Raw genomic sequence first — 15306 nt, 5'->3', positions numbered from 1 at the left:
CTCGTTTCTTCTGCAGCAGAAATTCTTGGAGAAGGGAGACAACCAATGCTTCCTAGGGATTTCACATTTCCCTCACCAAATCTGTTTCCTAAGTTTCAGACTTGAATCTTTCTATCAACACTATTTTCAATAGTTATCCAGAAACTTAAGCAAGAAATATGCAGGAATGATTCAGAATAGTACAGGATACTATATAGGCAAGTGATTAGGAGAAATACTGTATGAATTCAAGATCTAAAAATATAATTAATTCAGGCCAACAGGAAGGACTACTAGAAAGAGCTCCATCAGGAAAGCTATAGCCTGGGTTAGTTGAAAAGATAAGGCATCTCTTTGACTATTCCTTCTATATCCTTTGCTGAGTTCTCTCGTGAAAATATCGGATTTTCACAGATCTTGTTCTTAGACCCTTTTCACTTTCTTTTCCATTCTCATCAGAAAATGCTATTCCTTCCAATGGCTTTACTTCCCAAATATTTGCTGTCAATTTCTCTTCCTGAACTTTTTAGTCCTAGTATTTCTAGTTGCCTACCTGACATTTCTACTTGAATGTCTTTAAAGGCTTCTCAAATAAAACATGACCAAATCAGAAGATTCCAAGTCCAAATTGTGGCATCTATCAAACCATTCCTTTGGAGACACTGTCAGATTCTAACCCAGTCACCATCATTTGTCATTAAACTACTGCAGTGCATTCTAACTCTTCCCCACTTCAGGTTATTTTCCATCTCATTTTCTCTAGGTTCTGTTGCTTTTGCTCTGTTTTTACCCCCCCCCCCCTTTTTCTCTCTCATTGTTTCTTTAGTTCTTTTTCCTTAGCTCTTTTTTTTTCCTTTAGCCACCTTCCTTCTTGTTTCCCCTTTTCTCTGTGAAACTCATCACTATTTCACTTATATTTGTCTTCTTAGAGAGCTATTTTAAAACTATGAGTGAGATCTTGTCACCACTACTTTGTTAAAACCCTTCAGCAGTTTTCCACTGCATTCAGAATAAAATTTAATTTCTTCAACTTGGCCTCCTGTGATTTGGCCACTGCCTAACTCTCCAACCCTTTCTCCCAAGCCACAGATTCTCCATGCTTTAGCTCCACTTGCTTCTTTCGGTTCTTGAAATGCATCAGACTTTCTCTGTTCAAAGCCTTTGCAAAAGTCATTCTCTATGTACATAATTCCTCTTCCTTTCTTCCTCTGGCTAATTCCTACCATTCTTCAATTCAAGCTTTTCCTCTAGCAAAATAATTTCTTTCAATTTAATCTCAAGTAGGCCCCTGATGTTTATCTCTCTTAGAGGATTCTGTTCTTTCCTCCAAAGCAATTACCATGATTTAATATTGTGTATTCAGTTGTGTATTTGCTATTTTCAGACTTTCCAATTGGTTTATTACTTTCATTTTGGCAGTAACATGGCTGTTATGTTCACCACTGCCTTTCTTACCTATAGTGCCTAGTTCAATAAAGGGCATGAGTAAATTATTGAGACAAAGGCCCTATGTAAAAAAAAAAAAAAAAAAAAAAAATCCTGAAGAGTCATTCTAGCAAAGAGGATCTTAGTCACAAATTCTGACTTCTAGTAATGACATGGATATTATAAAACTTTTGCTTTTACTTAATACCATATTTATGTTAGTAAAAGAAATTTTCCAAATTATCGTTAATGTTTGAATATTATTAGCCTTATTTTATCTTTTTAATTTGATAAATTATATTAAATGAACTATAATTATGTCTCATCATAAAATTAATAACTCTTCATTTGTTAAATGCTAGCTATGTGTCAAGTACTTTGTATTTGTCATCTTAATTTTTACAGCAGTCATTTGAAGGAGATGGTAATTTACGATTTTTCAGATGAGAAGACTGAGGCACCAAGAAATTAACTACCCTATCCCAAGGTCTTATAGCTAGTATATATATATGGTGTAGCTGGAATTCAAAACAGATAAATCTAATACTTTCTACTGCTACAGTGCTGTGCTGTCTTTATGATAAGACATATTAATACACATTGTGTGTGTGTGTATGTTTGGGGGGGGCATGCTGGGACTTGAACCTAGGGCCTTACACATGCCAGGCAAGCATTCTACCACTGATCAACACCTCTAGCCCTGTGAAATATTTTGGTATAGATATGGCATTTCTATTTTCTGGATCAGACAAATAAGAAATATTTAACTCAAAAATTCAAAGCTGGGAAATGTTTTCAACTTCTGAATAAATCATAAAGGATATATTCTTTGACTGTTTTTCTAAATGAAGCATTAAAAATGATGAAACATTTTTTGAATACATACATACAGACTAGTGTAAAAATACCTGTTTCCTTACCACTTATCTTGAAATAAAACATTTCTGGTTCAGTTGAAAGGCCCTTGTGCATTCCTCCCCAGTCTCCTCCCCCACCCTCAGTAGTAACCACTGTCCCAACTTTGTCATTTATCATGTCCTTGCAGTTTATGTATCTTGGCAATAATCTGGTGACAGAGTGACGAATGAATATGTGGGTCAGTAGCAATTAATGTTATTAGCATTTTTTTTTTTTCCTGAAGAAATTTAACTTTGGTCTGCTTTTTTGCCATTCCTGGTTGAGCCCAGATTTGTATCAGATCTGAGTCATGACACTTAGCTCTTCTCATCATATTTTATAATGTGGGAAAGGAATGGAAAAGTGCTCAGCTTCAGAGCCTACTGCCAAGGGTTCCAGGATCAGCTCCACAGGTTATCTGTTTTCCCCATGATCTGAAGTCAGATTGTAATGTAGAGCCTTATTGCATTTGTACTTAGACCCTTTTCACTTTCTTTTCCATTCTCATCAGAAAATGCTATTCCTTCCAATGGCTTTACTTCCCAAGTATTTGCTGTCAATCTCTTCCTGAACTTTTAGTCCTAGTATTTCTAGCTGCCTACCTGACATTTCTACTTGAATGTCTTTAAAGGCTTCTCAAATCAAACATGACCAAACCAGAAGACTTGTAATCTTTAGGGTCTCATGACTGACACTTTTTAGGATCAGTGGGTTAGGCCCTAATTCAAGTCAAATCTAAGGTAGATGGGCCTGTTCTATGTTTCTCACATTTTCCTGGATTTTAAAAGCTTAGTATCCTTAACTTATGATCTATACATATATTTTTGTATTGTGGAAGATTCCCAATAGGTTTAGAGTGTAGTTTGGATTTGGTCACATGAGATTCCTCCCCTGACCCCCAATCTAAGGGGAACAACTTCCTTAGGTTGGCAAAGAATTGAAGTAGACTTTTCCTAAAAGACAAAAACAAAAGCAAAGTAAAGTGCTAGTTAAGATTCAGCTTCAAAAAAATTCAGCTTCAAAAAGGAAATATTACGTATTACTGGTTCAGTATAATTGGTTTATATGAAAAAAAATAAGACTGGAACTTTTAAGGAAAGATAAAATAAGTAATGAGTGAAAAGCTGGAGTTGAGGCTATGATGCAAAGTGGGGACTAGGGCTAACCAAGGAGCTACTCTCAGGATTCAATGCCGGGACACAAAAAAGATTTAGAAAGAGAATAAAGGATGACTATAAAATATTAAAAACTGGCTCTTTGTGTACTTTGGAACATAGTACTCATTAAGTAATGACTGAATCTTGACAGTTTATAAAAGTTTTTCAATAAAAGCATATATTGATATACATAGTAGCTTTTCATTTATGAGGATACATTACAATTTATGTGAGTACTATTTTGTTAAATAATTTCTTTTTGATGCTAATCAGATTATTATTTCTTTATTCTATTACACAAGAATGATATATATATATATATATATATATATATATATATATGATTTTGCTAGAGTTCAAGTAACTGAATATTGTGTACAAATTCTTCATTTCTTTCATAAAACTAATTTTGTTGAATTTTTTCATAAAATGCAACTACTAAACATTCTTCTGATAGCTCCTTTGTGAATGTGTCACTGTTCTTGATTTGCACACGCCTTATAATTTAGACTCTCTTTTGTTTTGGGTTGGCAGTTCCAACTGTTAAAGCTCTTGTCTGATTATGTGGAACTCCATTTTAATGGGAACAGCTTCTTTGCTGCGTTTTTAAAAAATCGTCTCGGAAGCTTCTTACTGTGGATCTTTGTTGGGGACAAAGGATTATTTATGCTAAAGGAAAATGTATTCCCCACTGAATTAGCTCGTGGGAAGCATAACAAGCTCATTAGTAATGCTCACTTGTTCTTTGGCCTTTTGCTGTGGTAGAGAGAAGGAAAATGACATCAAAAAGGACATTCTGTTGTCTTTTGCCTTCCCACAAAGAAAATGTGTTACAGTATTAGACTCTTCAGTTAGGTTTAGCTCAGGTTCAACTTTGGTATCAGAAGAAATGTTCCTGAAAGGAAAGTGGTATGTATAGTTGGCAGTGTGCATGAGGTATATTTGATATGACTTAGAGGAGAAAATAACTTTTCCTTGAAAATTGAAAGTATTTGGTCTTATAAATGGTTTTATATATTATTTTCCCTAATATGTTTTAGTAGAATGAAAAGTAGACTAGCTTATTATGTTTGCTATAAGCAACCAATAATCCTGGGTTTTTATACAGTATGTATTATTCTGAACATTTTTAAGCTTTTCACTTTTCTCCTGAAAATATATTAACAATTACATTAACCTAATTTAACTAATTAAAGTTTTTCTTTTTTTCTGTAGATTTCAAGAATTGTACTTTGAAACTAAAATTGTTATTTCTTTTATTTGTCTTGAATTTTTTTTACAGGAAGGAATTGAGTATTTTTGTTTCATAGTTAAAATTGATAGTTATCTTTATTACCTTGTTGTCTAGCAGAAAAAGCTTATGGTTAAGCTTGTGAATTTATATTAAAGTCCAGATGATCTTAAATGATCCCTATGAAAATCAGTTGAAAGATGCTTGAATTTCAGTATTGGTATTATGATTTTTATATTTATCTTATATTTACAGGGAAAATGAAATTCTGGGAGACTTTTACATAAGCAAAGTCTTATTGTTAATTTTATGTTACTGGCCAGATGCTTCATTAATTCTTTGGTACTAGTGCCAGAAACAACATATTAAAGTATGTTTCAGGTTTTCCTCTTTCAAGTGAGAAGCATCCTTAGGAAGTAAGAAGCAGGGAGTCATTACTGAGTTCTTTTATAGTCAAACTATCCCAACAGGAAGAGAATGTTTTTGGTCAAATAAGAGAAAAACACATTTTAAAATCTTGTGATTTGGGGATTTTGGGAAGTGGGAAAGCTGCCATCATCTGTATTAATGTTTGTTCTGTTTTCAGAATAGCTGTTTCATTTCCATATAGATGACCATGCAGCCTGCAATTCAAGTAAGTATTTTTCTTGGAAAAATGTCTTTAAAATTTTTTTAAAGCATTACATTTTGATAGCAGGAATATTATATTTTTGACCTTCTAGTTCTAAAAAGATTTTTTAAGTCTAAGGTTTTATTTGTATTAAACATTTGAAAGAATAAAATATATCGTAGAGTTGATGCATCCATCTTATTTGTACCACTTTGATAAAAGAATTAGAATATTTTATCATTTTCCCCTTATTATAATTTAGTACATAACAGCAGTTAAAAAAAACTTTCAGTGAAAACAAATATATATATATATATATATATATTTTTTTTTTTTCTTAGACAATTGTACATTTGCTCTGTAAATGTCTGAACATAACTAGGGGTTAAAATTTGAAATTTTACGGAGTAGATTTTTTTGTTCATTTTATGTCTGAGGGTAATGAGACAAGCCAGGATAATCTATCTTATCTTTGATTTTCAGGGTTGGTATTTGTTATATTAGTCTTATATCCTTTTGTTTTCTTTACTTTATTATAACTAGAACATGATTGAATATTAACTTAAAGATAAAAGTAATATTTAATATGGTTATCTAGAAATATACAAGCAGCTGATAATACAATGTGCTGGAAAGTAAGAACTTTAGAGTTAGTCGGATTCCATTTCTGATCCTCATTCTGCTACTTCTGTTGTGATATTCTGGCAAGTTATTTAACTGTTGAGTATCTTCTGCCTAACCTGTAAAGTGAGGATAATAGTTCTTATTTTGCAGGGCAGCTGTGAGGAATCAATGAGATAATGTGTGCAGAGGGCCTTCAAGAATGCATAGCACCTAGCAGGTGCTCCAGAAGTTTGGTTGTACCAAACTTGGCACATCAAATTATCCAGTTGTAAAACTGGAGGTAGTACCTGTGACATGAAAGCCTCTCTTTCTTTTGACTAAGAAAGAAGGCTTACCAAGATAACAATTGATAAAGCTTAGAGAAGAGAATATGTTTATCAAATGGTTAGGAACAACCCTGAGTGTGATTCTGCTTGTATGCCTTCCTATGTTATGTCCCATACCATTCTGCTCTACTGATGGAGTCCATCATGCTGTGTTTTCTTTTGGGAATTGATGACAGTCTTCCCAGAGGTCTTATTCTTCTGTTTTGTGTTCTTTCACATTCACATCCATTGTGCCCAGAACTCCTTTATTTCTCAAAACCATTTTGATTTGATTCCTTCAATCTGTCCTCTCTTCATTTCAGTCTTTAAACACTAATTTCTTGTTGATTATAGTTTTTTGATTCCTTATAGAGTGCTTTTCTCATTGCCATATTATCCATATTTTTCTCTTTCCTATGCTGAGGATCATTAGTAGTTTATTGGTGATTTTTTCCCCCCATGGTTTTGTTTTCTGGTCCTGTGAAATCTCTGATCTAGATTCCACAGGTCCATCTTTTTTTTTTTTTTTTTTTTTTTTTTGCATGGACAAATCTTAGTTTTATTGCTGGCATGAGGGGAGCAGAGAAATGAAGCTAATGTGGTTTGGTGGGGGGTAAGAGCAAGAGACAATTTTGTTTTGCTTAAATTGGGGAAAGCAGTAGTAAATTTGGGCACAGAGGGTGAATGACCATAGCAAGTAAGGATATTGAACAGGCCAGGCAGGAGGCCCTAATAAGACATTATAAGGAATTGGGGTTTTATTAGAGCAGCAGGAAGCCACAGGTCCATCTTTATTGATTCTTTTTTCAGAGTAACCTTGATATCTCTCATGGAGGATTTTGCTTCTCTCCCTGCTGAAAGTAAGAAATTTTTAGCTGTTTCTCTGCTAAATGTATTGGACAGTTACTTATTTATAAGTACTTTGAAGAGAGGAGACATCCAGTATATCTTTGTAATCAATTGATTTCTTATTAATTTAATAAATTAAAATCTTCCATACCCTACTTTTATGTCCTTCATTCTGATTAATAAAGGAAACATACAGTCTAAAAGTCAATGAATAATAGTTCTTAACTGCTTTGGGGTCATACTCCTCTTTGAGAATCTGACAAAACCTTTGAATTCTTTCTCGGATAAATGATCCATGTGTAAGCATACAATTTAATTCAAATTGTAAGAAAGCTCATGTATGTAAGTTTATCTGTAAACTGCTTATGGATTAAGAATCTCTGCAATGTGGCAGCTTTCAATACATATAAACAGCATTTAGATGTGCAGTTTTGGTATTAACATCTAATTTTTTTTTTTTAAAGAGAGAGAGAGAGAGAGAGAGAGGGAGAATTTTAATATTTATTTTTTAGTTCTCGGCGGACACAACATCTTTGTTTGTATGTGGTGCTGAGGATCGAACCCGGGCCGCACGCATGCCAGGCGAGCGCGCTACCACTTGAGCCACATCCCCAGCCCTTAACATCTAATTTTTAACACTAATATGCTGCTGAGTAGCCAGGGTATTATAACATCTTCTGCTTACAATAAGAGAAAAATTCAGCCTTGGTCTCTTCTCTTAAGTATCAGGAAGTGAGAATGACTTTTGTTAATGTTAACATTTCCATGTTTACACATAATTTTTTCTAAACCTCCCTCCTAACTCATGCTCATCTTTCCTTGATAAACACTTGTACCTACTCTGCCTGTTTTCAGCTCAGCCAATGATTTAAAAGTACAAATAGCATAATAAAATATGATTGGTTGTAAGATACACTTTGATTTTGATTTTAGAATCATTTGCTAATATTATTTTCTCAATTATTCAAATATTTTTGATTGAATATTGCATGCTAAGTTACTTTACTGAGTTCTCCGTTAACAAACAGAAATAACACATTTATGAAGGGAAGAACCAGTAAATCTTTGCTGTACTCCTTTTTGCTTGGAGAGAATTCAGGAAAGTAAATGACATCTTTTTCCTAAATTTTTATAGAACCCTCATATGTTTAGGAATTCATTCCCCAGTTTCTACCTATAATTCCAAAAATAATGTTCCTCAAATTAAGTTTCATTTTGTCTTTGGGTATTTTTTATTGGATTTCATTACTCCTGCATACCTCTTATATTTACTAATTTTCTTTCTTTACCTTTGGGATCTCTCTCTCTCTCTCTCTCTCTCTCTCTCAAACATGTTTATTTCTCATCAGAGGAGTCTGAAAGCAGGTTTTAATTTTTTTCCTCCAAACTTATCTAGATTACATATAGTATTGCTTTGGCTTTTGATTTTGTATAGTAAGACCTACCTCAAATGAATTTTAATGTATTTTAAGGGGAAAATGTTCTATATTTAAAAAATATCAAGCGGACAGTCGGATGTCTTACCACTTCCAAATATTTTAGTGTGTGTTTAAAAAAAAATCCAGGACATCTTCCTATAAAATCACAGTGAAATAATCAGAATTATATTCTGATATCACATACTACCATTTTATACTCAGGTCATATTCAAATATTGCCAGTTGTCCTGGTAATATCCAGTTCAGAATCTTGTGTTACCTTTTGCTGTCTGGTTTCTTTTTGAGTCTGAATCAGTCTAGAATGGTATCTTTCTTTGCCAGTCTGTAATGACTTTGACACTTTTGAATATTTTAGAACAACTGTTCTATAGAATGTCCCTTAATTTGGGTTTGCGTGATGTTTTCTCATGATTGGGTTCAGGTTGTGCATCTTGGCAGAAATATTACTTAAAAGATGATGGTTTTTCTCATTGCATTCTATCGGTGGCATACGATTATTGACAGTGTTCACCCTTGTCACTTGGTTATGATACTGTCAGGTTTCTCTACTATAAAATTACTCTTTTTCTCCCTAAGTAAGTATTTTGAGGGTAAATAATGTTATAGACATCCCAATACTTATAAAAGTTTCAACCTATTTATTTATTTACATTTGTATGGACTCATAGTTGTCTATTTTAGTCAATGTGGTATAATCCATTTCTGTCATTTATTAAATTTACCCCCAGTTTAGCCAATAGAAGTCCCTTCAGGCTAGTTTTTGTTCTCTTTTCATGTCCCCATATCTTTTGAGTGCTTCTTTGCTTTCTGATAAAAGGTCATAGGGTTCATTCCCCCCCCCGCCCCAGCCCAATTCCATATTTGTCCTTTCTTCTCTGGCAATGAGAAATCTGGCTTCCATTGGGTTCCCTTATTATCCTGCTCAGGATCTGACACCTTGCATAATCTTATCCCCATATGTGGATGACCTCTCAGTTGTTCTAAGCAACTGCCCTCCAAGAACCTTCTGGTCACTTCACTTGGGTCTTAATACCCCTTCCTGAATTATTCAGGAAGGAGAAGGACAAAGGCTATTGTCACTTTTGTAAAAAGCGACTTCATGATGACATCATTACTTCTTTTACAACTTAAAGAATCAATAGTCTTTTCTATAAATAATCTTATATTAAAGCATATCTAGTTGCAAGTATTAATTTGATGATATGGTTACATCAATTTTTATTCTAAACCAAGGATTGTTTATGGGTAAATATTTTTGGTTTAGTGGGTCAGTAGGCAAAATCAAGGCTGTGAAATAGGTACTTACATAACAACAATTTTAAAATGTAAAATTCTCTTTTAACTTGTGGGCCATACAAAATCAAATGACAGAGAAGATTTGCCTCATGGACCTAGTTTTTCTCCCTCTCACTTTATTTTAGTTTTTAAAGCTGAGGATCAAACCCCAGGTCTTGCATATGCTAGGCAAGACACTTCCCCTGAGCAACATCTGTAGTTCCCACTCCCTTATTTTAAATCAAATATTTAGAAATTAATTTTTTAAAAAAGCATTGTTTTTATAATTTAAAGTTTAAAATGTCATTTACATTTTTATTAATTGTCCATTCATTCAACAAATGTTTATTTAATCTCTATCTTCAAAGCCCAATGCCAGTTGCTGCAAAGATATCTCTTGAAAAGCAGATATCATTAACCCATTTCACAGCTGAAATTCTCAATCTCTGGTCAAGTCATTGTTAAACTTATTCAGCTAACAAGTGGAGGAAAAATATTTGTTGAATTTTATCCTCTTGGCTCAATAGTAAAATCCATTCATTTATTAGGGGTTTACCTTGTCACTATTGTATTAAATATTGAAAATGTTTCAAGTATCCAAACTAATAGTTGCTTCTAATTTATGTATTTTCAATGAGTTGATACAGTTTTGTGCATGAGTATATTGTGTCTGGCTTATACTTTGCCATTTAAATGTAGATGTGAATCATGGTAACCATTAGCAAGTTTGCATTAATTCAGCCAATTGGTGTTTTCTCTAGGTGTGGTTTGGAGAAGATCTGCCTCTAAGTCCACGGAGTCCTCTGACCCCCAGACATGGACCAGGGTTGGCTGATGTTTGTCAGTATGATGAGTGGATAGCTGTGAGGCATGAAGCTACTCTGTTGCCTATGCAAGAAGATCTGTCTATCTGGTTATCTGGTCTATTAGGTAAAGCTTGCCAAGAGACCCCAAATTATAATCTCTTATTCAATAAATATTTATTTAGAACCTTACTTTTTGTCAAGGAATATTGGTTCTAGATGCTGGGGATTCTCTAGTAAAATTAAATGTTTAAGTTGCTTGTTCTTACCAAGCTTAAGTTCCCTCAAGTTCAGGGGAAATACTGTGATTCACCCTGAACCTTGGGTCTGGAATAGTAGGAAATTTGAGATTTAAGTGAAGAGGTCAGTACTTTTGAATAATCAACATTTCATTGTTTATATTAAAATCTTTTTCTAAAAGTACATAGGTCTATTTTTTTAACTGATCTTTCCACAGTCTTGTATAAATCATTAGATTCTGAGTGAAATTTATATTGTAGTTAAAATAATTACTATTTCTGAGACATTGAGGATTACAGACATATGAAACAAAAGGAAATGTCAGGTTAGAGAATATCTGTCATTTATATATTTTACTCTATTAGAGAGTATGATGAATTCTTTGAACTTTCTTACCAGAAAAATTCGCTTTAAGTACAGAATTTTATGTGGCATTTCAAGATCATCTATGGTCCTCCTAAGATAATTAAACATACATGAAACACTGGATCTGGTTATCTGATAACAGTTTGATGATTTGGATAATTTAAAAAGTTTTTTATGTAATAATAATGCTTTTAAAGGTGAAAAGTTGGCATTGTCTGACTGTTATGGTACTAGATTTAATTTTTAAACTACAACAAAATCAATCTTATTTATAAAAATCCTCTTATGAAAACTATTAATATTCAATGAATTTATTTTAAATGAAACATGTCAATTGTCTTTATCTTTTTCTGCAGTAATACATCACAGATATTTTTGTTTCGGTTGGCTTTCATTTAACTTGACCTTATTTGTTTTAACTATTCTTCTAAGAGGGAATATTTTGAGTATGATCAGAATTTGTTTTGTTTTTTAGCTGTAATCGAATTTTATTTAATTAAATTTTAATCATTTTATTTGAATTTACTCTTTTTAGAAGAACCTTACCTTTGAAATTTGTTTTTAGGTATTGAAGTTAAGGCAGAAAGACTATTGGAAGAACTTGATAATGGAGTGCTCTTATGCCAATTGATTGATGTTCTTCAAAATATGGTGAAAGCATGCAACTCTGAAGAATCAGGGGTAAGTAAATGTTTGATAGAGGTGATATTATACCTTGGTTGGTATAATTTAATTTGTTTATGTATGTTTCTTTTCATCTTTACAAGTTTGTAAACTTCTATCCCTCAACTGGCTATGATATTTTGAAGAATTTACTTAATCTTTTTGAACATCTGAAAAGATGTTATCTGTGAAGTGGAGATATTAACATTTGCCCTGTGGGATTTATTTGTGTTTTAATCAGTTTTTTTTTTTTTCCCCTTCTTCTTCTGCTGTAACCAAAAGACCTGATAATTTAATGAGAACAATTTTAGAGGAAGAAAAGTTTATTTGGGGGCTCATGATTTCAGAGGGCTCAGTATATGGACAGCTGGCTCCATTCCTCAGAGTCTGAGATAAGGCAGAACATCATGGTGGAAGAGTATGGCAGAGGAAAGCAGCTGGGGACATGGTTCTGGGAAGCACAAAATATAAACCCCAAAGACATACCCCTAAGGACTCACCTCCTCTAGCCGTACCTTGTCTGCGTATAGTCACCACTCAGTTAATCTTATAAGGGGATTAATGCGCTGATAGGGTCAATGCTTTCATAACCCAATCATTTCACCTCTAAACCTTCTTGGAATGTATCACGCATGAGCTTTTGGAAGACACCTAATATCTAAACCATAGCAGTGAGCATTCATTGAAATTAAATGAGATAATATACAGATAATATCTAGCATAGTGCTTGATGCATTGTGGCTAACTCTTCTTAAGACCAATGATCATACCTTCCTTATAGGGTACTTCCTTACACGGCCAGATGTTTATAAGGGTTAAGTGAGAAAAGAGCTTGTGATAGTTACTGGCACACAGGTAGCTACCATCATCATCAACACTATTATTATCTTCTTTATAGTCTCTATATAGTGTCTTGGTAGTAAATTCTTTAAAGCTTGAATAATTTTTAAAATATTTATTTATTTTTTAATTGTAATTTGGCACAATATCTTTATTTTATTTATTTATTTTTAAGTGGTGCTGAGAATTGAACCCAAGGCCTCACACGTGCTAGGCAAGCGTTCAACTTCTGAGCCACAACCCCAGCCCCAAAGATTGAATAATTTTAATAAAATTTTCCTTCATTGACCCTTAGGTCATGATTTGAAATAGATCAGATTTTCTTTATTTTCATCAGATGTAGGTGTTTTCAAAAGTTTTAGATCTGGACACTCATATACTGTAAGTGGAAATATAAAGTGGTATCACTGTTTTGGGGGACAGTGAACAAGCCATATATACATATATGTAAAACATTGAGATTAAACCTCATCCATCAGTATAATTCTTTACTTCTTGGAATTTAGTCTAAGAAAATTACCAATTTATAAAAATGTTAGTAAAAAAAATTAGGAACAACCTAAATGCTCTTCAATAAAAACATGTTAAAATTAATTAAGGTTCTTAAACACATTAGAATATTGTACATCTATTAGAAATGATTGTTTAAATCTATTATTTTCAACCCTTAAAGATTCCTGCAACCTTTCAATAAGAGTTCATGTGCACATACATACACACCAAATTGCGGAGTAGCATCTTTATGTGACATTTGGTAGGTACAGCTGCATAAATAGCTATGCCTAGAGATGTCCTATGAAAATGGGGAGAATTTCAGTGGATACTATTTACCTTTGTATTTACTGTATTGTTTATTTTTTAAATGATTACATAGTCTATAAAAAAAAAGCCTTACCTCTGAAAGATAATAGGAACAGGATATACCTTATATAAAGGGTATATAAGGAACTGGTCATAGTGACTATCTCTAGGAAGAGAGAGCTAAGGGGTGGAGGTGCATATTGTACCTATTACATTAAAAAATCATTTTCATGAATTGTTTTCTCAAGTAGAAATTTAAACTAAAGCAAAGTAACTTCCTCCACCTCAGCTTCAGCAGGATTATCTAAATAAATATTCTTGGGCCTGCTAATAAAAACTTAGGGATCTGTGAAATTTAGACTGTCGACTTTTCAATGAACCTGAATTAAGAATGTACAACTACTGCCTTTTTTGTTAGTCTCCTTGAGAAACTCACGACTGACTTCATGAATCTCCATGAAAGGAAGTTAAAAAAAAAAAAAATGAGTATGTTTGTTAACTTTGAGCATAGCCATGATTTTGTATTTGTATTGAATTTTGTATGGAGAAATGTACTTTGGAATTGTCAGACTTTCCTTCTTCTAAAAGGAAAAAAAAGAGAGATTAAAGAAGTCTGATCCTACTGATAATTTTGACCAGTTTATTTTCTAAGGAATCATTTTCTGAGTATATTAAAAGTGAAATAAAATCATTTTTAAAGATATTTTCGGGCTGGGGATGTGGCTCAAGCGGTAGCGCACTCGCCTGGCATGCGTGCGGCCCAGGTTCGATCCTCAGCACCACATACAAACAAAGATGTTGTGTCCGCCGAGAACTAAAAAATAAATATTAAAAAAAAAAAAAAAGATATTTTCTCCCGGGCTAGAGTTGTGGCTCAGTGGTAGAGTGCTTATCTAGCACGTGTGAGGACCTGGGTCCGATCCTCAGCACTGCATCAATCAATCAATCAATCAATAAAATAAAGGTATTGTGTCAACTACAACTAAAATTAAGTATTTAAAAAAAAGATATTTTCTCCCTAAAGTTGTGTACTTTTTAGTTAAATTCAAAGCAATAATCATTTATTTTATAATATTGAAATGGATGTCTAATAAAAAGAACCTTATGTCTTTTCCAGAATTTTCCAATGAGAAAAGTGCCTTGTAAGAAAGATGCTGCATCAGGTTCATTCTTTGCCAGAGACAATACCGCCAATTTTCTTCACTGGTGTAGAGACATTGGGGTTGATGAAACTTACCTCTTTGAATCTGAAGGTTTAGGTAAGTGGTATTGCTATCATTGTTAGAGTTTTTAATGTTTGTTAGGGTATTTTGTGTCCTTCCCTCCTAATTTTTCTTTCCAAATAAGGATTCAAAATTTCATCTTTCCAAATAGTGACTTACAATGCCATATCTCAGTTTCTTAGAAAAATTTGTACTTTAATTTTATGTTGAACAATTGGAGAATCATATATTAAATTAAATACATTAAGCTTTTCATTTATAGTTAAGTATTTTATATATTTAGAATGCCCCAACCATATTTTATTTAATGAATTGGTTGTGGGAAGTTCTGGACTAATGCTTACTAATTAATGTTTTCATCAAGTTAACTTTACTAAGTTTAAATTACTAGTAATTTCTGTTTAATCGGATAATTACATAAATAATAGAAAGCCAAATGGTGTGTGTTTATAGTGTTTAGATTTACCTTGTAAACAACAGCTGCCAACTTGATTATCCAAATGGATTAATGTTTTTGATTATTCATTTTTGAAAAGTCATGCTTTACTGAAGAATTATTGACATTTTCTCATTTCCTTT

At 33.0% G+C, this 15306-nt stretch overlaps 1 protein-coding gene across 2 annotated transcripts in view; it reads left to right on the top strand.

Moving 5' to 3' along the window:
• The window catches only part of Gas2l3 (growth arrest specific 2 like 3), a 34276-nt gene that overhangs the window by 7548 nt on the left and 11422 nt on the right, over nt 1-15306 (top strand). The window contains exons 2-5 of one of the 2 annotated variants that reach the window (XM_015482875.2): nt 5276-5323; nt 10553-10721; nt 11766-11881; nt 14622-14763. In XM_015482875.2, coding sequence (XP_015338361.1) covers nt 5300-5323; nt 10553-10721; nt 11766-11881; nt 14622-14763 — 451 coding nt within the window. In that variant the 5' untranslated portion in view covers nt 5276-5299. Of the gene's footprint in view, nt 1-5275; nt 5324-10552; nt 10722-11735; nt 11882-14621; nt 14764-15306 lie in introns of those variants that run through there. The other variant, XM_048803242.1, reaches the window with a different exon arrangement.

This window comes from Marmota marmota, unplaced genomic scaffold (genome assembly GCF_001458135.2).
Source record: "Marmota marmota marmota unplaced genomic scaffold, marMar, whole genome shotgun sequence".
NCBI classification, from domain to species: Eukaryota; Metazoa; Chordata; class Mammalia; order Rodentia; family Sciuridae; genus Marmota; species Marmota marmota.
The sequence above is the reverse complement of the archived record's forward strand: the minus strand, read 5'-3'. Positions and strand labels throughout refer to the sequence as shown.